General features: G+C 45.7%; 1 protein-coding gene across 1 annotated transcript in view; it reads left to right on the top strand.

Moving 5' to 3' along the window:
- The window catches only part of pir (pirin), a 218,651-nt gene extending 194,063 nt beyond the window's left edge, over nt 1-24,588 (top strand). The window contains exon 6 of the mRNA XM_067992258.1: nt 24,334-24,588. Coding sequence (XP_067848359.1) covers nt 24,334-24,390 — 57 coding nt within the window. The 3' untranslated portion in view covers nt 24,391-24,588. The remainder of the gene's footprint in view (nt 1-24,333) is intronic.
- The last annotated feature ends 1,234 nt before the right edge of the window (nt 24,589-25,822 follow it).

Here is a 25,822-nt window from a genome sequence, read left to right as displayed (position 1 = left end):
CATATTCAAACACTCCCCGTGACAGTGAGTTCCATATTCAAACACTCCCCGTGACAGTGACTTCCATATTCAAACACTCCCCGTGACAGTGAGTTCCATATTCAAACACTCCCCGTGACAGTGAGTTCCATATTCAAACACTCCCCGTGACAGTGAGTTCCATACTCAAACACTCCCCGTGACAGTGAGTTCCATATTCAAACACTCCCCGTGACAGTGAGTTCCATATTCAAACACTCCCCGTGACAGTGAGTTCCATATTCAAACACTCCTCGTGACAGTGAGTTCCCTATTCAAACACTCCCCGTGACAGTGAGTTCCATATTCAAACACTCCCCGTGACAGTGAGTTCCATATTCAAACACTCCCCGTGACAGTGAGTTCCCTATTCAAACACTCCCCGTGACAGTGAGTTCCATATTCATACACTCCCCGTGACAGTGAGTTCCATATTCAATCAGTCCCCGTGACAGTGAGTTCCATATTCAAACACTCCTCGTGACAGTGAGTTCCATATTCAAACACTCCCCGTGACAGTGAGTTCCATATTCAAACACTCCCCGTGACAGTGAGTTCCATATTCAAACACTCCCCGTGACAGTGAGTTCCATATTCAAACACTCCCCGTGACAGTGAGTTCCATATTCAAACACTCCCCGTGACAGTGAGTTCCATATTCAAACACTCCCCGTGACAGTGAGTTCCATATTCAAATACTCCCCGTGACAGTGAGTTCCATATTCAAGCACTCCCCGTGACAGTGAGTTCCATATTCAAACACTCCCCGTGACAGTGAGTATCATATTCAAACACTCCCCGTGACAGTGAGTTCCATATTCAAACACTCCCCGTGACACTGAGTTCCATATTCAAACACTCCCCGTGACAGTGAGTTCCAGATTCAAACACTCCCCGTGACAGTGAGTTCCATATTCAAACACTCCCCGTGACAGTGAGTTCCATATTCAAACACTCCCCGTGAAATGGAGTTCCATATTCAAACACTCCCCGTGACAGTGAGTTCCATATTCAAACACTCCCCGTGACAGTGAGTTCCATATTCAAACACTCCTCGTGACAGTGAGTTCGATATTCAAACACTCCCCGTGACAGTGAGTTCCATATTCAAACACTCCCCGTGACAGTGAGTTCCATATTCAAACACTCCCCGTGACAGTGAGTTCCATATTCAAACACTCCACGTGACAGTGAGTTCCAGATTCAAACACTCCCCGTGACAGTGAGTTCCATATTCAAACACTCCCCGTGACAGTGAGTTCCATATTCAAACACTCCCCGTGACAGTGAGTTCCATATTCAAACACTCCCCGTGACAGTGAGTTCCATATTCAAACACTCCCCGTGACAGTGAGTTCCATATTCAAACACTCCCCGTGACAGTGAGTTCCATATTTAAACACTCCCCGTGACGGTGAGTTCCATATTCAAACACTCCCCGTGACAGTGAGTTCCATATTCAAACACTCCTCGTGACAGTGAGTTCCATATTCAAACACTCCCCGTGACAGTGAGTTCCATATTCAAACACTCCCCGTGACAGTGAGTTCCATATTCAAACACTCCCCGTGACAGTGAGTTCCATATTCAAACACTGCCCGTGACAGTGAGTTCCATATTCAAACACTCCCCGTGACAGTGAGTTCCATATTCAAACACTCCCCGTGACAGTGAGTTCCATATTCAAACACTCCCCGTGACAGTGAGTTCCATCTTCAAACACTCCCCGTGACAGTGAGTTCCATATTCAAACACTCCTCGTGACAGTGAGTTCCATATTCAAACACTCCCCGTGACAGTGAGTTCCATATTCAAACACTCCCCGTGACGGTGAGTTCCATATTCAAACACTCCCCGTGACAGTGAGTTCCATATTCAAACACTCCCCGTGACGGTGAGTTCCATATTCAAACACTCCCCGTGACGGTGAGTTCCAGATTCAAACACTCCCCGTGACGGTGAGTTCCATATTCAAACACTCCCCGTGACGGTGAGTTCCATATTCAAACACTCCCCGTGACAGTGAGTTCCATATTCAAACACTCCCCGTGACGGTGAGTTCCATATTCAAACACTCCCCGTGACAGTGAGTTCCATATTCAAACACTCCCCGTGACAGTGAGTTCCATATTCAAACACTCCCCGTGACGGTGAGTTCCATATTCAAACACTCCCCGTGACGGTGAGTTCCATATTCAAACACTCCTCGTGACAGTGAGTTCCATATTCAAACACTCCCCGTGACGGTGAGTTCCATATTCAAACACTCCCCGTGACGGTGAGTTCCATATTCAAACACTCCCCGTGACGGTGAGTTCCATATTCAAACACTCCCCGTGACGGTGAGTTCCATATTCAAACACTCCTCGTGACAGTGAGTTCCATATTCAAACACTCCCCGTGACAGTGAATTCCATATTCAAACACTCCTCGTGAGAGTGAGTTCCATATTCAAACATTCCATGTGACAGTGAGTTCCATATTCAAACACTCATCGTGACAGTGAGTTCCATATTCAAACACTCCCCGTGACAGTGAGTTCCATATTCAAACACTCCTCGTGACAGTGAGTTCCATATTCAAACACTCATCGTGACAGTGAGTTCCACATTCAAACATTCCCTCTGACAGTGAGTTCCATATTCAAACACTCCTCGTGACGGTGAGTTCCATATTCAAACACTCCCCGTGACGGTGAGTTCCATATTGAAACACTCCCCGTGACAGTGAGTTCCATATTCAAACACTCTCCGTGACGGTGAGTTCCAGATTCAAACACTCCCCGTGACAGTGAGTTCCATATTCAAACATTCCCTCTGACAGTGAGTTCCATATTCAAACACTCCCCGTTACAGTGAGTTCCATATTCAAACACTCCCCGTGACAGTGAATTCCATATTCAAACACTTCTCGTGACAGTGAGTTCCATATTCAAACACTCCCCGTGACAGTGAGTTCCATATTCAAACACTCCTCGTGACAGTGAGTTCCATATTCAAACACTCCCCGTGACAGTGAGTTCCATATTCAAACACTCCCCGTGACAGTGAGTTCCATATTCAAACACTCCCCGTGACAGTGAGTTCCATATTCAAACACTCCCCGTGACAGTGAGTTCCATATTCAAACACTCCCCGTGACAGTGAGTTCCATATTCAAACACTCCCCGTGACAGTGAGTTCCATATTCAAACACTCCCCGTGACAGTGAGTTCCATATTCAAACACTCCTCGTGACAGTGAGTTCCATATTCAAACTCTCCCCGTGACAGTGAATTCCATATTCAAACACTCCTCGTGACAGTGAGTTCCATATTCAAACACTCCATGTGACAGTGAGTTCCATATTCATACACTCATCGTGACAGTGAGTTCCATATTCAAACACTCATCGTGACAGTGAGTTCCATATTCAAACACTCCCCGTGACAGTGAGTTCCATATTCAAACACTCATCGTGACAGTGAGTTCCATATTCAAACACTCCTCGTGACAGGGAGTTCCATTTTCAAACACTCCCCGTGACAGTGAGTTCCATATTCAAACACTCCTCGTGACGGTGAGTTCCATATTCAAACACTCCCCGTGACAGTGAGTTCCATATTCAAACACTCCCCGTGACAGTGAGTTCCATATTCAAACACTCCCCGTGACAGTGAGTTCCATATTCAAACACTCCCCGTGACAGTGAGTTCCATATTCAAACACTCCCCGTGACAGTGAGTTCCATCGTCAAACACTCCCCGTGAAAGGGAGTTCCATATTCAAACACTCCATGTGACAGTGAGTTCCATATTCAAACACTCCCCGTGACAGTGAGTTCCATATTCAAACACTCCCCGTGACAGTGAGTTCCAGATTCAAACACTCCCCGTGACGGTGAGTTCCATTTTCAAACACTCCCCGTGACGGTGAGTTCCATATTCAAACACTCCCCGTGACGGTGAGTTCCATATTGAAACACTCCCCGTGACAGTGAGTTCCATATTCAAACACTCCCCGTGACAGTGAGTCCCATATTCAAACACTCCCCGTGACAGTGAGTTCCATATTCAAACACACCTCGTGACAGTGAGTTCCATATTCAAACACTCCCCGTGACAGTGAGTCCCATATTCAAACACTCCCCGTGACAGTGAGTTCCATATTCAAACACACCTCGTGACAGTGAGTTCCATATTCAAACACTCCCCATGACAGTGAGTTCCATATTCAAACACTCCTCGTGACAGTGAGTTCCATATTCAAACACTCCCCGTTACAGTGAGTTCCATATTCAAACACTCCCCGTGACAGTGAGTTCCATATTCAAACACTCCCCGTGACAGTGACTTCCATATTCAAACACTCCCCGTGACAGTGAGTTCCATATTCAAACACTCCCCGTGACAGTGAGTTCCATATTCAAACACTCCCCGTGACAGTGAGTTCCATACTCAAACACTCCCCGTGACAGTGAGTTCCATATTCAAACACTCCCCGTGACAGTGAGTTCCATATTCAAACACTCCCCGTGACAGTGAGTTCCATATTCAAACACTCCCCGTGACAGTGAGTTCCATATTCAAACACTCCCCGTGACAGTGAGTTCCATATTCAAACACTCCTCGTGACAGTGAGTTCCCTATTCAAACACTCCCCGTGACAGTGAGTTCCATATTCAAACACTCCCCGTGACAGTGAGTTCCATATTCAAACACTCCCCGTGACAGTGAGTTCCCTATTCAAACACTCCCCGTGACAGTGAGTTCCATATTCATACACTCCCCGTGACAGTGAGTTCCATATTCAATCAGTCCCCGTGACAGTGAGTTCCATATTCAAACACTCCTCGTGACAGTGAGTTCCATATTCAAACACTCCCCGTGACAGTGAGTTCCATATTCAAACACTCCCCGTGACAGTGAGTTCCATATTCAAACACTCCCCGTGACAGTGAGTTCCATATTCAAACACTCCCCGTGACAGTGAGTTCCATATTCAAACACTCCCCGTGACAGTGAGTTCCATATTCAAACACTCCCCGTGACAGTGAGTTCCATATTCAAATACTCCCCGTGACAGTGAGTTCCATATTCAAGCACTCCCCGTGACAGTGAGTTCCATATTCAAACACTCCCCGTGACAGTGAGTATCATATTCAAACACTCCCCGTGACAGTGAGTTCCATATTCAAACACTCCCCGTGACACTGAGTTCCATATTCAAACACTCCCCGTGACAGTGAGTTCCAGATTCAAACACTCCCCGTGACAGTGAGTTCCATATTCAAACACTCCCCGTGACAGTGAGTTCCATATTCAAACACTCCCCGTGAAATGGAGTTCCATATTCAAACACTCCCCGTGACAGTGAGTTCCATATTCAAACACTCCCCGTGACAGTGAGTTCCATATTCAAACACTCCTCGTGACAGTGAGTTCCATATTCAAACACTCCCCGTGACAGTGAGTTCCATATTCAAACACTCCCCGTGACAGTGAGTTCCATATTCAAACACTCCCCGTGACAGTGAGTTCCATATTCAAACACTCCCCGTGACAGTGAGTTCCATATTCAAACACTCCCCGTGACAGTGAGTTCCATATTCAAACACTGCCCGTGACAGTGAGTTCCATATTTAAACACTCCCCGTGACGGTGAGTTCCATATTCAAACACTCCCCGTGACAGTGAGTTCCATATTCAAACACTCCTCGTGACAGTGAGTTCCATATTCAAACACTCCCCGTGACAGTGAGTTCCATATTCAAACACTCCCCGTGACAGTGAGTTCCATATTCAAACACTCCCCGTGACAGTGAGTTCCATATTCAAACACTGCCCGTGACAGTGAGTTCCATATTCAAACACTCCCCGTGACGGTGAGTTCCATATTCAAACACTCCTCGTGACAGTGAGTTCCATATTCAAACACTCCCCGTGACAGTGAGTTCCATATTCAAACACTCCCCGTGACGGTGAGTTCCATATTCAAACACTCCCCGTGACAGTGAGTTCCATATTCAAACACTCCCCGTGACGGTGAGTTCCATATTCAAACACTCCCCGTGACGGTGAGTTCCAGATTCAAACACTCCCCGTGACGGTGAGTTCCATATTCAAACACTCCCCGTGACGGTGAGTTCCATATTCAAACACTCCCCGTGACAGTGAGTTCCATATTCAAACACTCCCCGTGACGGTGAGTTCCATATTCAAACACTCCCCGTGACAGTGAGTTCCATATTCAAACACTCCCCGTGACAGTGAGTTCCATATTCAAACACTCCCCGTGACGGTGAGTTCCATATTCAAACACTCCCCGTGACGGTGAGTTCCATATTCAAACACTCCTCGTGACAGTGAGTTCCATATTCAAACACTCCCCGTGACGGTGAGTTCCATATTCAAACACTCCCCGTGACGGTGAGTTCCATATTCAAACACTCCCCGTGACGGTGAGTTCCATATTCAAACACTCCCCGTGACGGTGAGTTCCATATTGAAACACTCCCCGTGACAGTGAGTTCCATATTCAAACACTCTCCGTGACGGTGAGTTCCAGATTCAAACACTCCCCGTGACAGTGAGTTCCATATTCAAACATTCCCTCTGACAGTGAGTTCCATATTCAAACACTCCCCGTGACAGTGAGTTCCATATTCAAACATTCCCTCTGACAGTGAGTTCCAGATTCAAACACTCCCCGTGACAGTGAGTTCCATATTCAAACATTCCCTCTGACGGTGAGTTCCATATTCAAACACTTCTCGTGACAGTGAGTTCCATATTCAAACACTCCCCGTGACAGTGAGTTCCATATTCAAACACTCATCGTGACAGTGAGTTCCACATTCAAACATTCCCTCTGACAGTGAGTTCCATATTCAAACACTCACCGTGACAGTGAGTTCCATATTCAAACACTCCCCGTGACAGTGAGTTCCATATTCAAACACTTCTCGTGACAGTGAGTTCCATATTCAAACACTCCCCGTGACAGTGAGTTCCATATTCAAACACTCCCCGTGACAGTGAGTTCCATATTCAAACACTCCCCGTGACAGTGAGTTCCATTTTCAAACACTCCCCGTGACAGTGAGTTCCATATTCAAACACTCCCCGTGACAGTGAGTTCCATATTCAAACACTTCTCGTGACAGTGAGTTCCATGTTCAAACACTCCCCGTGACAGTGAGTTCCATATTCAAACACTCCCCGTGACAGTGAGTTCCATATTCAAACACTCCCCGTGACAGTGAGTTCCATATTCAAACACTCCCCGTGACAGTGAGTTCCATATTCAAACACTCCCCGTGACAGTGAGTTCCATATTCAAACACTCCCCGTGACAGTGAGTTCCATATTCAAACACTCCCCGTGACAGTGAGTTCCCTATTCAAACACTCCCCGTGACAGTGAGTTCCATATTCAAACACTCCCCGTGACAGTGAGTTCCATATTCAAACACTCCCCGTGACAGTGAGTTCCATATTCAAACACTCCCCGTGACAGTGAGTTCCATATTCAAACACTCCCCGTGACAATGAGTTCCATATTCAAACATTCCCTCTGACAGTGAGTTCCATATTCAAACACTCCTCGTGACGGTGAGTTCCATATTCAAACACTCCCCGTGACGGTGAGTTCCATATTCAAACACTCCCCGTGACAGTGAGTTCCATATTCAAACACTCCCCGTGACAGTGAGTTCCATATTCAAACACTCCCCGTGACAGTGAGTTCCATATTCAAACACTCCTCGTGACAGTGAGTTCCATATTCAAACACTCCCCGTGACAGTGAGTTCCATATTCAAACACTCCCCGTGACAGTGAGTTCCATATTCAAACACTCCCCGTGACAGTGAGTTCCATATTCAAACACTCCCCGTGACAGTGAGTTCCATATTCAAACACTCCCCGTGACAGTGAGTTCCATATTCAAACACTCCTCGTGACAGTGAGTTCCATATTCAAACACTCCCCGTGACAGTGAATTCCATATTCAAACACTCCTCGTGAGAGTGAGTTCCATATTCAAACATTCCATGTGACAGTGAGTTCCATATTCAAACACTCATCGTGACAGTGAGTTCCCTATTCAAACACTCATCGTGACAGTGAGTTCCATATTCAAACACTCATCGTGACAGTGAGTTCCACATTCAAACATTCCCTCTGACAGTGAGTTCCATATTCAAACACTCCTCGTGACGGTGAGTTCCATATTCAAACACTCCCCGTGACGGTGAGTTCCATATTGAAACACTCCCCGTGACAGTGAGTTCCATATTCAAACACTCTCCGTGACGGTGAGTTCCAGATTCAAACACTCCCCGTGACAGTGAGTTCCATATTCAAACATTCCCTCTGACAGTGAGTTCCATATTCAAACACTCCCCGTGACAGTGAGTTCCATATTCAAACACTCCCCGTGACAGTGAGCTCCATATTCAAACACTCCCCGTGACAGTGAGTTCCATATTCAAACACTCCCCGTGACAGTGAGTTCCATATTCAAACACTTCTCGTGACAGTGAGTTCCATATTCAAACACTCCCCGTGACAGTGAGTTCCATATTCAAACACTCCTCGTGACAGTGAGTTCCATATTCAAACACTCCCCGTGACAGTGAGTTCCATATTCAAACACTCCCCGTGACAGTGAGTTCCATATTCAAACACTTCTCGTGACAGTGAGTTCCATTTTCAAACACTCCCCGTGACAGTGAGTTCCATATTCAAACACTCCCCGTGACAGTGAGTTCCATATTCAAACACTTCTCGTGACAGTGAGTTCCATGTTCAAACACTCCCCGTGACAGTGAGTTCCATATTCAAACACTCCCCGTGACAGTGAGTTCCCTATTCAAACACTCCCCGTGACAGTGAGTTCCATATTCAAACACTCCCCGTGACAGTGAGTTCCATATTCAAACACTCCCCGTGACAGTGAGTTCCATATTCAAACACTCCCCGTGACAGTGAGTTCCATATTCAAACACTCCCCGTGACAATGAGTTCCATATTCAAACATTCCCTCTGACAGTGAGTTCCATATTCAAACACTCCCCGTGACAGTGAGTTCCATATTCAAACACTCCTCGTGACAGTGAGTTCCATATTCAAACACTCCCCGTGACGGTGAGTTCCATATTCAAACACTCCCCGTGACGGTGAGTTCCATATTCAAACACTCCCCGTGACGGTGAGTTCCATATTCAAACACTCCTCGTGACAGTGAGTTCCATATTCAAACACTCCCCGTGACAGTGAGTTCCATATTCAAACACTCCCCGTGACAGTGAGTTCCATATTCAAACATTCCCCGTGACAGTGAGTTCCATATTCAAACACTCCTCGTGACAGTGAGTTCCATATTCAAACACTCCCCGTGACAGTGAATTCCATATTCAAACACTCCTCGTGAGAGTGAGTTCCATATTCAAACATTCCATGTGACAGTGAGTTCCATATTCAAACACTCATCGTGACAGTGAGTTCCATATTCAAACACTCATCGTGACAGTGAGTTCCATATTCAAACACTCATCGTGACAGTGAGTTCCATATTCAAACACTCATCGTGACAGTGAGTTCCATATTCAAACACTCATCGTGACAGTGAGTTCCATATTCAAACACTCCTCGTGACAGTGAGTTCCATATTCAAACACTCCTCGTGACAGTGAGTTCCATATTCAAACACTCCTCGTGACAGTGAGTTCCATTTTCAAACACTCCCCGTGACAGTGAGTTCCATATTCAAACACTCCCCGTGACAGTGAGTTCCATATTCAAACACTCCCCCAGACGGTGAGTTCCATATTCAAACACTCCCCGTGACAGTGAGTTCCATATTCAAACACTCCATGTGACAGTGAGTTCCATATTCAAACACTCCCGGTGACAGTGAGTTCCATATTCAAACACTCCCCGTGACAGTGAGTTCCATATTCAAACACTCCCCGTGACAGTGAGTTCCAGATTCAAACACTCCCCGTGACAGTGAGTTCCATATTCAAACAATCCCCGTGACAGTGAGTTCCATATTCAAACACTCCCCGTGACAGTGAGTTCCATATTCAAACAATCCCCGTGACAGTGAGTTCCATATTCAAACACTCCCCGTGACAGTGAGTTCCATATTCAAACACTCCCTGTGACAGTGAGTTCCATATTCAAACAATCCCCGTGACAGTGAGTTCCATATTCAAACACTCCCCGTGACAGTGAGTTCCAGATTCAAACACTCCCCGTGACAGTGAGTTCCATATTCAAACAATCCCCGTGACAGTGAGTTCCATATTCAAACACTCCCCGTGAAAGTGAGTTCCATATTCAAACAATCCCCGTGACAGTGAGTTCCATATTCAAACACTCTCCGTGACGGTGAGTTCCAGATTCAAACACTCCCCGTGACAGTGAGTTCCATATTCAAACATTCCCTCTGACAGTGAGTTCCATATTCAAACACTCCCCGTGACAGTGAGTTCCATATTCAAACACTTCTCGTGACAGTGAGTTCCATATTCAAACACTCCCCGTGACAGTGAGTTCCATATTCAAACACTCATCGTGACAGTGAGTTCCACATTCAAACATTCCCTCTGACAGTGAGTTCCATATTCAAACACTCACCGTGACAGTGAGTTCCATATTCAAACACTCCCCGTGACAGTGAGTTCCATATTCAAACACTTCTCGTGACAGTGAGTTCCATATTCAAACACTCCCCGTGACAGTGAGTTCCATATTCAAACACTCCCCGTGACAGTGAGTTCCATATTCAAACACTTCTCGTGACAGTGAGTTCCATTTTCAAACACTCCCCGTGACAGTGAGTTCCATATTCAAACACTCCCCGTGACAGTGAGTTCCATATTCAAACACTTCTCGTGACAGTGAGTTCCATGTTCAAACACTCCCCGTGACAGTGAGTTCCATATTCAAACACTCCCCGTGACAGTGAGTTCCATATTCAAACACTCCCCGTGACAGTGAGTTCCATATTCAAACACTCCCCGTGACAGTGAGTTCCATATTCAAACACTCCCCGTGACAGTGAGTTCCATATTCAAACACTCCCCGTGACAGTGAGTTCCATATTCAAACACTCCCCGTGACAGTGAGTTCCCTATTCAAACACTCCCCGTGACAGTGAGTTCCATATTCAAACACTCCCCGTGACAGTGAGTTCCATATTCAAACACTCCCCGTGACAGTGAGTTCCATATTCAAACACTCCCCGTGACAGTGAGTTCCATATTCAAACACTCCCCGTGACAATGAGTTCCATATTCAAACATTCCCTCTGACAGTGAGTTCCATATTCAAACACTCCTCGTGACGGTGAGTTCCATATTCAAACACTCCCCGTGACGGTGAGTTCCATATTCAAACACTCCCCGTGACAGTGAGTTCCATATTCAAACACTCCCCGTGACAGTGAGTTCCATATTCAAACACTCCCCGTGACAGTGAGTTCCATATTCAAACACTCCTCGTGACAGTGAGTTCCATATTCAAACACTCCCCGTGACAGTGAGTTCCATATTCAAACACTCCCCGTGACAGTGAGTTCCATATTCAAACACTCCCCGTGACAGTGAGTTCCATATTCAAACACTCCCCGTGACAGTGAGTTCCATATTCAAACACTCCCCGTGACAGTGAGTTCCATATTCAAACACTCCTCGTGACAGTGAGTTCCATATTCAAACACTCCCCGTGACAGTGAATTCCATATTCAAACACTCCTCGTGAGAGTGAGTTCCATATTCAAACATTCCATGTGACAGTGAGTTCCATATTCAAACACTCATCGTGACAGTGAGTTCCCTATTCAAACACTCATCGTGACAGTGAGTTCCATATTCAAACACTCATCGTGACAGTGAGTTCCACATTCAAACATTCCCTCTGACAGTGAGTTCCATATTCAAACACTCCTCGTGACGGTGAGTTCCATATTCAAACACTCCCCGTGACGGTGAGTTCCATATTGAAACACTCCCCGTGACAGTGAGTTCCATATTCAAACACTCTCCGTGACGGTGAGTTCCAGATTCAAACACTCCCCGTGACAGTGAGTTCCATATTCAAACATTCCCTCTGACAGTGAGTTCCATATTCAAACACTCCCCGTGACAGTGAGTTCCATATTCAAACACTCCCCGTGACAGTGAGCTCCATATTCAAACACTCCCCGTGACAGTGAGTTCCATATTCAAACACTCCCCGTGACAGTGAGTTCCATATTCAAACACTTCTCGTGACAGTGAGTTCCATATTCAAACACTCCCCGTGACAGTGAGTTCCATATTCAAACACTCCTCGTGACAGTGAGTTCCATATTCAAACACTCCCCGTGACAGTGAGTTCCATATTCAAACACTCCCCGTGACAGTGAGTTCCATATTCAAACACTTCTCGTGACAGTGAGTTCCATTTTCAAACACTCCCCGTGACAGTGAGTTCCATATTCAAACACTCCCCGTGACAGTGAGTTCCATATTCAAACACTTCTCGTGACAGTGAGTTCCATGTTCAAACACTCCCCGTGACAGTGAGTTCCATATTCAAACACTCCCCGTGACAGTGAGTTCCCTATTCAAACACTCCCCGTGACAGTGAGTTCCATATTCAAACACTCCCCGTGACAGTGAGTTCCATATTCAAACACTCCCCGTGACAGTGAGTTCCATATTCAAACACTCCCCGTGACAGTGAGTTCCATATTCAAACACTCCCCGTGACAATGAGTTCCATATTCAAACATTCCCTCTGACAGTGAGTTCCATATTCAAACACTCCCCGTGACAGTGAGTTCCATATTCAAACACTCCTCGTGACAGTGAGTTCCATATTCAAACACTCCCCGTGACGGTGAGTTCCATATTCAAACACTCCCCGTGACGGTGAGTTCCATATTCAAACACTCCCCGTGACGGTGAGTTCCATATTCAAACACTCCTCGTGACAGTGAGTTCCATATTCAAACACTCCCCGTGACAGTGAGTTCCATATTCAAACACTCCCCGTGACAGTGAGTTCCATATTCAAACATTCCCCGTGACAGTGAGTTCCATATTCAAACACTCCTCGTGACAGTGAGTTCCATATTCAAACACTCCCCGTGACAGTGAATTCCATATTCAAACACTCCTCGTGAGAGTGAGTTCCATATTCAAACATTCCATGTGACAGTGAGTTCCATATTCAAACACTCATCGTGACAGTGAGTTCCATATTCAAACACTCATCGTGACAGTGAGTTCCATATTCAAACACTCATCGTGACAGTGAGTTCCATATTCAAACACTCATCGTGACAGTGAGTTCCATATTCAAACACTCATCGTGACAGTGAGTTCCATATTCAAACACTCCTCGTGACAGTGAGTTCCATATTCAAACACTCCTCGTGACAGTGAGTTCCATATTCAAACACTCCTCGTGACAGTGAGTTCCATTTTCAAACACTCCCCGTGACAGTGAGTTCCATATTCAAACACTCCCCGTGACAGTGAGTTCCATATTCAAACACTCCCCCAGACGGTGAGTTCCATATTCAAACACTCCCCGTGACAGTGAGTTCCATATTCAAACACTCCATGTGACAGTGAGTTCCATATTCAAACACTCCCGGTGACAGTGAGTTCCATATTCAAACACTCCCCGTGACAGTGAGTTCCATATTCAAACACTCCCCGTGACAGTGAGTTCCAGATTCAAACACTCCCCGTGACAGTGAGTTCCATATTCAAACAATCCCCGTGACAGTGAGTTCCATATTCAAACACTCCCCGTGACAGTGAGTTCCATATTCAAACAATCCCCGTGACAGTGAGTTCCATATTCAAACACTCCCCGTGACAGTGAGTTCCATATTCAAACACTCCCTGTGACAGTGAGTTCCATATTCAAACAATCCCCGTGACAGTGAGTTCCATATTCAAACACTCCCCGTGACAGTGAGTTCCAGATTCAAACACTCCCCGTGACAGTGAGTTCCATATTCAAACAATCCCCGTGACAGTGAGTTCCATATTCAAACACTCCCCGTGAAAGTGAGTTCCATATTCAAACAATCCCCGTGACAGTGAGTTCCATATTCAAACACTCCCTGTGACAGTGAGTTCCATATTCAAACACTCCCCGTGAAAGGGAGTTCCATATTCAAACACTCCCTGTGACAGTGAGTTCCATATTCAAACACTCCCCGTGAAAGGGAGTTCCATATTCAAACACTCGTCGTGACAGTGAGTTCCATATTCAAACACTCCCCGTGACAGTGAGTTCCATCGTCAAACACTCCCCGTGACGGTGAGTTCCATATTCAAACACTCCATGTGACAGTGAGTTCCATATTCAAACACTCCCCGTGACAGTGAGTTCCATATTCAAACACTCGTCGTGACAGTGAGTTCCATATTCAAACACTCCCCGTGACAGTGAGTTCCATATTCAAACACTCCCCGTGACAGTGAGTTCCATATTCAAACACTCCCCGTGACAGTGAGTTCCATATTCAAACACTCCCCGTGACAGTGAGTTCCATATTCAAACACTCCCCGTGACAGTGAGTTCCATATTCAAACACTCCCCGTGACGGTGAGTTCCATATTCAAATACTCCCCGTGACGGTGAGTTCCATATTCAAACACTCCCCGTGACGGTGAGTTCCATATTCAAACACTCCCCGTGACAGTGAGTTCCATATTCAAACACTCCCCGTGACAGTGAGTTCCATATTCAAACATTCCCTCTGACAGTGAGTTCCATATAAAAACACTCCCCGTGACAGTGAGTTCCATATTCAAACATTCCCTCTGACAGTGAGTTCCATATTCAAACACTCCCCGTGACAGTGAGTTCCATATTCAAACACTCCTCGTGACAGTGAGTTCCATATTCAAACACTCCCCGTGACAGTGAGTTCCATATTCAAACACTCCCCGTGACAGTGAGTTCCATATTCAAACACTCCCCGTGACAGTGAGTTCCATATTCAAACATTCCCTCTGACAGTGAGTTCCATATTCAAACACTCCCCGTGACAGTGAGTTCCATATTCAAACATTCCCTCTGACAGTGAGTTCCATATTCAAACACTCCCCGTGACAGTGAGTTCGATATTCAAACACTCCCCGTGACTGTGAGTTCCATATTCAAACACTCCCCGTGACAGTGAGTTCGATATTCAAACACTCCCCGTGACAGTGAGTTCCATATTCAAACACTCCCCGTGACGGTGAGTTCCATATTCAAACACTCCCCGTGACGGTGAGTTCCATATTCAAACACTCCCCTTGACAGTGAGTTCCATATTCAAACATTCCCTCTGACAGTGAGTTCCATATTCAAACACTCCCCGTGACAGTGAGTTCCATATTCAAACACTCCCCGTGACAGTGAGTTCCATATTCAAACACTCCCCGTGACAGTGAGTTCCATATTCAAACACTCCCCGTGACGGTGAGTTCCATATTCAAACACTCCCCGTGACGGTGAGTTCCATATTCAAACACTCCCCGTGACAGTGAGTTCCATATTCAAACATTCCCTCTGACAGTGAGTTCCATATTCAAACACTCCCCGTGACAGTGAGTTCCATATTCAAACACTCCCCGTGACAGTGAGTCCCATATTCAAACACTCCCCGTGACAGTGAGTTCCATATTCAAACACTCCCCGTGACAATGAGTTCCATATTCAAACACTCCCCGTGACAGTGAGTTCCAGATTCAAACACTCCCCGTGACAGTGAGTTCCATATTCAAACACTCCCCGTGACAGTGAGTTCCATATTCAAACACTCCCCGTGACAGTGAGTTCCATATTCAAACACTCCCCGTGACAGTGAGTTCCATATTCAAACACTCCCCGTGACAGTGAGTTCCATATTCAAACACTCCCCGTGACAGTGAGTTCCATATTCAAACACTCCCCGTGACAGTGAGTTCCATATTCAAACACTCCCCGTGACGGTGAGTTCCATATTCAAACACTCCCCGTGACAGTGAGTTCCATATTCAAACACTCCCCGTGACAGTGAGTTCCATATTCAAACACTCCCTCTGAGAGTGAGTTCCATATTCAAACACTCCCCGTGACAGTGAGTTCCATGTTCAAACACTCCCCGTGACAGTGAGTTCCATATTCAAACACTCCCCGTGACGGTGAGTTCCATATTCAAACACTCCCCGTGACAGTGAGTTCCATATTCAAACACTCTCCGTGACGGTGAGTTCCATATTCAAACACTCCCCGTGACAGTGAGTTCCATATTCAAACACTCCCCGTGACAGTGAGTTCCATATTCAAACACTCTCCGTGACGGTGAGTTCCATATTCAAACACTCCCCGTGACAGTGAGTTCCATATTCAAACACTCCCCGTGACAGTGAGTTCCATATTCAAACACTCCCCGTGACAGTGAGTTCCATATTCAAACATTCCCTCTGACAGTGAGTTCCATATTCAAACACTCCCCGTGACAGTGAGTTCCATATTCAAACACTCGTCGTGACAGTGAGTTCCATATTCAAACACTCCCCGTGACAGTGAGTTCCATATTCAAACACTCCCCGTGACGGTGAGTTCCATATTCAAACACTCCCCGTGACAGTGAGTTCCATATTCAAACACTCCCTCTGACAGTGAGTTCCATATTCAAACACTCCCCGTGACAGTGAGTTCCATATTCAAACACTCCCCGTGACAGTGAGTTCCATATTCAAACACTCCCCGTGACAGTGAGTTCCATATTCAAACACTCCCCGTGACAGTGAGTCCCATATTCAAACACTCCCCGTGACAGTGAGTTCCATGTTCAAACACTCACCGTGACAGTGAGTTCCATATTCAAACACTCCCCGTGACAGTGAGTTCCATATTCAAACACTCCCCGTGACAGTGAGTTCCATATTCAAACACTCCCCGTGACAGTGAGTTCCATATTCAAACACTCCCCGTGACAGTGAGCTCCATATTCAAATACTCCCCATGACAGTGAGTTCCATATTCAAACACTCCCCGTGACGGTGAGTTCCATATTCAAATACTCCCCGTGACGGTGAGTTCCATATTCAAACACTCCCCGTGACAGTGAGTTCCATATTCAAACACTCCCCGTGACAGTGAGTTCCATATTCAAACACTCCCCGTGACAGTGAGTTCCATATTCAAACATTCCCTCTGACAGTGAGTTCCATATAAAAACACTCCCCGTGACAGTGAGTTCCATATTCAAACATTCCCTCTGACAGTGAGTTCCATATTCAAACACTCCCCGTGACAGTGAGTTCCATATAAAAACACTCCCCGTGACAGTGAGTTCCATATTCAAACATTCCCTCTGACAGTGAGTTCCATATTCAAACACTCCCCGTGACAGTGAGTTCCATATTCAAACACTCCCCGTGACAGTGAGTTCCATATTCAAACACTCCCCGTGACAGTGAGTTCCATATTCAAACACTCCCCGCGACAGTGAGTTCGATATTCAAACACTCCCCGTGACAGTGAGTTCCATATTCAAACACTCCCCGTGACGGTGAGTTCCATATTCAAACACTCCCCGTGACGGTGAGTTCCATATTCAAACACTCCCCGTGACAGTGAGTTCCATATTCAAACATTCCCTCTGACAGTGAGTTCCATATTCAAACACTCCCCGTGACAGTGAGTTCGATATTCAAACACTCCCCGTGACAGTGAGTTCCATATTCAAACACTCCCCGTGACGGTGAGTTCCATATTCAAACACTCCCCGTGACAGTGAGTTCCATATTCAAACACTCCCCGTGACAGTGAGTTCCATATTCAAACATTCCCTCTGACAGTGAGTTCCATATTCAAACACTCCCCGTGACAGTGAGTTCCATATTCAAACACTCCCCGTGACAGTGAGTCCCATATTCAAACACTCCCCGTGACAGTGAGTTCCATATTCAAACACTCCCCGTGACAATGAGTTCCATATTCAAACACTCCCCGTGACAGTGAGTTCCATATTCAAACACTCCCCGTGACAGTGAGTTCCATATTCAAACACTTCCCGTGACAGTGAGTTCCATATTCAAACACTCCCCGTGACAGTGAGTTCCATATTCAAACACTCCCCGTGACAGTGAGTTCCATATTCAAACACTCCCCGTGACAGTGAGTTCCATATTCAAACACTCCCCGTGACGGTGAGTTCCATATTCAAACACTCCCCGTGACAGTGAGTTCCATATTCAAACACTCCCTCTGAGAGTGAGTTCCATATTCAAACACTCCCCGTGACAGTGAGTTCCATATTCAAACACTCTCCGTGACGGTGAGTTCCATATTCAAACACTCCCCGTGACAGTGAGTTCCATGTTCAAACACTCCCCGTGACAGTGAGTTCCATATTCAAACACTCCCCGTGACGGTGAGTTCCATATTCAAACACTCCCCGTGACAGTGAGTTCCATATTCAAACACTCTCCGTGACGGTGAGTTCCATATTCAAACACTCCCCGTGACAGTGAGTTCCATATTCAAACACTCCCCGTGACAGTGAGTTCCATGTTCAAACACTCTCCGTGACGGTGAGTTCCATATTCAAACACTCCCCGTGACAGTGAGTTCCATATTCAAACACTGCCCGTGACAGTGAGTTCCATATTCAAACACTCCCCGTGACAGTGAGTTCCATATTCAAACACTCCCCGTGACAGTGAGTTCCATATTCAAACACTCCCCGTGACAGTGAGTTCCATATTCAAACACTCCCCGTGACAGTGAGTTCCATATTCAAACACTCCCCGTGACAGTGAGTTCCATATTCAAACATTCCCTCTGACAGTGAGTTCCATATTCAAACACTCTCCGTGACGGTGAGTTCCATATTCAAACACTCCCCGTGACAGTGAGTTCCATATTCAAACATTCCCTCTGACAGTGAGTTCCATATTCAAACACTCCCCGTGACAGTGAGTTCCATATTCAAACACTCCCCGTGACAGTGAGTTCCATATTCAAACACTCCCCGTGACAGTGAGTTCCATATTCAAACACTCCCCGTGACGGTGAGTTCCATATTCAAACACTCCCCGTGACAGTGAGTTCCATATTCAAACACTCCCCGTGACAGTGAGTCCCATATTCAAACACTCCCCGTGACAGTGAGTTCCATATTCAAACACTCCCCGTGACAATGAGTTCCATATTCAAACACTCCCCGTGACAGTGAGTTCCATATTCAAACACTCCCCGTGACAGTGAGTTCCATATTCAAACACTTCCCGTGACAGTGAGTTCCATATTCAAACACTCCCCGTGACAGTGAGTTCCATATTCAAACACTCCCCGTGACAGTGAGTTCCATATTCAAACACTCCCCGTGACAGTGAGTTCCATATTCAAACACTCCCCGTGACGGTGAGTTCCATATTCAAACACTCCCCGTGACAGTGAGTTCCATATTCAAACACTCCCTCTGAGAGTGAGTTCCATATTCAAACACTCCCCGTGACAGTGAGTTCCATATTCAAACACTCTCCGTGACGGTGAGTTCCATATTCAAACACTCCCCGTGACAGTGAGTTCCATGTTCAAACACTCCCCGTGACAGTGAGTTCCATATTCAAACACTCCCCGTGACGGTGAGTTCCATATTCAAACACTCCCCGTGACAGTGAGTTCCATATTCAAACACTCTCCGTGACGGTGAGTTCCATATTCAAACACTCCCCGTGACAGTGAGTTCCATATTCAAACACTCCCCGTGACAGTGAGTTCCATATTCAAACACTCTCCGTGACGGTGAGTTCCATATTCAAACACTCCCCGTGACAGTGAGTTCCATATTCAAACACTCCCCGTGACAGTGAGTTCCATATTCAAACACTCCCCGTGACAGTGAGTTCCATATTCAAACATTCCCTCTGACAGTGAGTTCCATATTCAAACACTCTCCGTGACGGTGAGTTCCATATTCAAACACTCCCCGTGACAGTGAGTTCCATATTCAAACATTCCCTCTGACAGTGAGTTCCATATTCAAACACTCCCCGTGACAGTGAGTTCCATATTCAAACACTCCCCGTGACAGTGAGTTCCATATTCAAACACTCCCCGTGACAGTGAGTTCCATATTCAAACACTCCCCGTGACGGTGAGTTCCATATTCAAACACTCCCCGTGACAGTGAGTTCCATATTCAAACACTCCCCGTGACAGTGAGTTCCATATTCAAACACTCCCCGTGACAGTGAGTTCCATATTCAAACACTCCCCGTGACAGTGAGTTCCATATTCAAACACTCCCCGTGACAGTGAGTTCCATATTCAAACACTCCCCGTGACAGTGAGTTCCATATTCAAACACTCCCCGTGACAGTGAGTTCCACATTCAAACACTCCCCGTGACAGTGAGTTCCATATTCAAACACTCCCCGTGACAGTGAGTTCCACATTCAAACACTCCCCGTGACAGTGAGTTCCATATTCAAACACTCCCCGTGACAGTGAGTTCCATATTCAAACACTCCCCGTGACAGTGAGTTCCACAGTCAAACACTCCCCGTGACAGTGAGTTCCATATTCAAACACTCCCCGTGACAGTGAGTTCCACATTCAAACACTCCCCGTGACAGTGAGTTCCATATTCAAACATTCCCTCTGACAGTGAGTTCCATATTCAAACACTCCCCGTGACAGTGAGTTCCATATTCAAACACTCCCCGTGACAGTGAGTTCCATATTCAAACACTCCCCGTGACAGTGAGTTCCATATTCAAACACTCCCCGTGACAGTGAGTTCCATATTCAAACACTCCCCGTGACAGTGAGTTCCATATTCAAACATTCCCTCTGACAGTGAGTTCCATATTCAAACACTCCCCGTGACAGTGAGTTCCATATTCAAACACTCCCCGTGACAGTGAGTTCCATATTCAAACACTCCCCGTGACGGTGAGTTCCATATTCAAACACTCCCCGTGACGGTGAGTTCCATATTCAAACACTCCCCGTGACGGTGAGTTCCATATTCAAACACTCCCCGTGACGGTGAGTTCCATATTCAAACACTCCCCGTGACAGTGAGTTCCATATTCAAACACTCCCCGTGACAGTGAGTTCCATATTCAAACACTCCCCGTGACAGTGAGTTCCATATTCAAACATTCCCTCTGACAGTGAGTTCCATATTCAAACACTCCCCGTGACAGTGAGTTCCATATTCAAACACTCCCTCTGACAGTGAGTTCCATATTCAAACACTCCCCGTGACAGTGAGTTCCATATTCAAACATTCCCTCTGACAGTGAGTTCCATATTCAAACACTCCCCGTGACAGTGAGTTCCATATTCAAACATTCCCTCTGACGGTGAGTTCCATATTCAAACACTCCCCGTGACAGTGAGTTCCATATTCAAACACTCCCCGTGACAGTGAGTTCCATATTCAAACACTCCCCGTGACAGTGAGTTCCATATTCAAACATTCCCCGTGACAGTGAGTTCCATATTCAAACACTCCCCGTGACAGTGAGTTCCATATTCAAACATTCCCTCTGACAGTGAGTTCCATATTCAAACACTCCCCGTGACAGTGAGTTCCATATTCAAACATTCCCTCTGACAGTGAGTTCCATTTTCAAACACTCCCCGTGACAGTGAGTTCCATATTCAAACACTCCCCGTGACAGTGAGTTCCATATTCAAACATTCCCTCTGACAGTGAGTTCCATATTCAAACACTCCCCGTGACAGTGAGTTCGATATTCAAACACTCCCCGTGACAGTGAGTTCCATATTCAAACACTCCCCGTGACAGTGAGTTCGATATTCAAACACTCCCCGTGACAGTGAGTTCCATATTCAAACACTCCCCGTGACAGTGAGTTCGATATTCAAACACTCCCCGTGACAGTGAGTTCCATATTCAAACACTCCCCGTGACAGTGAGTTCGATATTCAAACACTCCCCGTGACAGTGAGTTCCATATTCAAACACTCCCCGTGACAGTGAGTTCGATATTCAAACACTCCCCGTGACAGTGAGTTCCATATTCAAACACTCCCCGTGACAGTGAGTTCCATGTTCAAACACTCCTCGTGACAGTGAGTTCCATATTCAAACACTCCCCGTGACGGTGAGTTCCATATTCAAACACTCCCCGTGACGGTGAGTTCCATATTCAAACACTCCCCGTGACAGTGAGTTCCATATTCAAACATTCCCTCTGACAGTGAGTTCCATATTCAAACACTCCCCGTGACAGTGAGTTCCATATTCAAACATTCCCTCTGACAGTGAGTTCCATATTCAAACACTCCCCGTGACAGTGAGTTCCATATTCAAACACTCCTCGTTACAGTGAGTTCCATATTCAAACACTCCCCGTGACAGTGAGTTCCATATTCAAACACTCCCCGTGACAGTGAGTTCCATATTCAAACACTCCCCGTGACAGTGAGTTCCATATTCAAACACTCCCCGTGACAGTGAGTTCCATATTCAAACACTCCCCGTGACAGTGAGTTCCATATTCAAACATTCCCCGTGACGGTGAGTTCCATATTCAAACACTCCCCGTGACAGTGAGTTCCATATTCAAACACTCCCTCTGACAGTGAGTTCCATATTCAAACACTCCCCGTGACAGTGAGTTCCATATTCAAACACTCCCCGTGACAGTGAGTTCCATATTCAAACACTCCTCGTGACAGTGAGTTCCATATTCAAACACTCCTCGTGACAGTGAGTTCCATATTCAAACACTCCCTCTGACAGTGAGTTCCATATTCAAACACTCCCCGTGACAGTGAGTTCCATATTCAAACACTCCTCGTGACAGTGAGTTCCATATTCAAACATTCCCTCTGACAGTGAGTTCCATATTCAAACACTCCCTCTGACAGTGAGTTCCATATTCAAACACTCCCCGTGACAGTGAGTTCCATATTCAAACACTCCTCGTGACAGTGAGTTCCATATTCAAACATTCCCTCTGACAGTGAGTTCCATATTCAAACACTCCCTCTGACAGTGAGTTCCATATTCAAACACTTCTCGTGACAGTGAGTTCCATATTCAAACACTCCCTCTGACAGTGAGTTCCATATTCAAACACTCCCCGTGACAGTGAGTTCCATATTCAAACACTCCTCGTGACAGTGAGTTCCATATTCAAATACTCCCCGTGACAGTGAGTCCCATATTCAAACACTCTGTTTAAAGACCTTCCTCTGAATATCTTTTTTTAATCACCTTCCAAATCTGTGAAACTATTGATGATCTTATTCATTGCTGATCCTTTATTTCTGTTTCCCACTCTTTTTTGAAAGGTATTTCTGAAAAATAAAAGTGTTTGAAGTGAGTTAGTAATGATACAGACACTAATAATCGTTCTCCACTTTTTATCTTTTCTGATTGAGTGGTTTTGATTTGTTCCCATACCAGTTGAATCAGAAGTTGATTGTTCCAACTGTTTTGATGAGTGAGATTTCTATTTCAATAAAGGCCTCTCAATTTTTAAAATAAATTATTTCGTTCTTTGGAGATCACATCTAAGGCTATTCGATAATGAAAATGTGTTCATCTTCTAGATTTCGGAGGAATCTAACACTTGGAAAAGTGAAGGTTAAGGTTAAGGTGAAGGTGAAGGTGAAGATATTCTGAAACTATAGTCATGTCCTGCAACAAAATTGGGAGAGTGAAGGGAGCAGGGGAGAGGAGTATCGTGAATAGTGAGGATGGAGATGTGAGCAGTGTAAGAGAGTGGGATTCATACCTTAACAACTCTGGTGAGATCATTGAACTTCTTCCGGCATTGCAGCCATGTGCTAGGAGCTCAGCTCTTGGTATTGGTCCTTTTAAGAAGCACTGGCTGCCTTTAAGGGGTATCGAGACGCCCGATGTTTGGTGCCCCCAGAGAAATGAGCAGCCAGTGAGTGTCGCGTGTAGTGCTGGCTGCAGCCTAAGTAATGATAACTGGTAGGCATTGCCAATATTACATGCTGTCTGAGTCAACCGTGCAAGGGCGCGATCGAATTTCTAGGCCTGGAAGTTAATGTTACTCTGATTCCAGTTGCTCCTCTGTCAGATCGTAACCTGCTAAAGTTCATGCTTCCTCTCTATGAACCTCTTAGCTCCTTTGATTTAAAATTGGTGACGTGAAGATTATTATTGCTTGACATGTCTTTGGTTAGGCCATCAGCCTTATCTGATCCTATGTGGAGACCGGTTGCTTATTGTGCATTTTTATAGCATCTTGTCATTTCAGGATGTTCCAAAGCATTTCACAATGAACAAATTGCTTTTGAAGTGTAGCAACTGTTGTTGTACAGGCAATCACAGGAGCCAGTTTGTACATAGCGTTACCTCACAATCCACAGACGAGATGAGTAGCCAGCTGATCTATTTTCGATGGTGTTGGATGAGAGAGGAAGATTTGCCGAGACACTAGGAGAGCTCCCCCACTCATCTTCATTTATATTTGCCTGAATATTGGAACAGGCAGACGAGGTTTCAGTTGAGCATCTCATCCAAAAGACTCACCTCCAACAATGCATCACATGCGCTGAAGTGTGGGATTAGTCCAAGTTCTGGAGTGTGGGATTAGTCCAAGTTCTGGAGTGGAGTTTCAACTCACAACTTTCAGACTCGGGCAAGACTGTTAGCACCTGAGACAAGCTGACAACTTGCATCGTTATTTTTCAGTTTCATCACCAATAATAGATTAGTTATTCCATCTTTTTATCTGTTGGAGTATTCTTTGGAGCTTGCATTCCATTACTCACATATATTTTAATCTATGGCAATCAGAGTAAGTCTCATCAGCTATTTGTAGCTTGTATCTCTTCAGAAATTAGGAGGTCTTCCTATAGAGAATGGACTTGCAGATCACCCAGCGAGGTCTGTCGTAACCTTATGGATGGAACTCAAACCGTTTTACCTGGTCATCTACACACATTGGCAAAATATTAACCTCTATGCCTGCCCACTGAGGATGACCCATAATTGGACGGTCGGTCTTGCCACCTGCTGTTTCCTTCAAAGAAACAGGACCTCTTCTTCGCTCACATTTGGGTCAGTCTGTAGCTAATAAAGGAAGATTGCTGTGGATAATCGCTCATAGAACTGAGTTCCAGGCTAAAGGCACTCGTTGCTGAGATACTCAAGAATACAGGTAAAATGTTGCAAGACAATAGTGCTTTAGAAGGCACCATGATTTGATTTATTGTATTCACTGCCACGGGGAGGAGACATTCACTCAGTAACCGAGATTGCGTACAGCATCTGGTCTGATACTTGAGGAATAATGTTCCTTCAGGGTGGAGGTGAGATTGCTCGGTATCTGCTGCACTCCAGAGTGAGGTGGCCCTGGGGTTATCATACGTGATCTGATACCAATCCCTCTGTTCCTTGTCTGCTTCCTGGAGTAGGGTCTCAATTTTATCTTCAACAGGGACGTTAAACCCTTTTTTTTCCTGCCTAACAATCCAGAGGTCAAAGCTATTAGGTGGATGCCCTCTGAACTTTGGCTTATGATGTTGATTGAACAAAATCTTTCCCTACGTATTAATTATTTGTGGCATACAGTCCCAGTGGCTCATGAAAGGCTGTCTCTAAACAATGGCCAAATGGTAGATTGTGTTCTTTACAGGGCTGTCACTTCCCCACTTTCCTCCCCAAGTCCAAAACCAGACATCAGACAAGGCTTATAAAGTTTATTTGTTTTAATATAAAACATTCGGTGTCAGGAACGGATGGTCAAAATTGCCATGCTGTGTTTTACTTACCCCGATAACACCCCAGGATTCAACTGAAACGGAG

The sequence above is a fragment of the Heptranchias perlo genome, chromosome 11 (genome assembly GCF_035084215.1).
Source record: "Heptranchias perlo isolate sHepPer1 chromosome 11, sHepPer1.hap1, whole genome shotgun sequence".
Classification (NCBI taxonomy): Eukaryota; Metazoa; Chordata; class Chondrichthyes; order Hexanchiformes; family Hexanchidae; genus Heptranchias; species Heptranchias perlo.
This window is presented reverse-complemented; position numbering and strand designations above follow the sequence as displayed.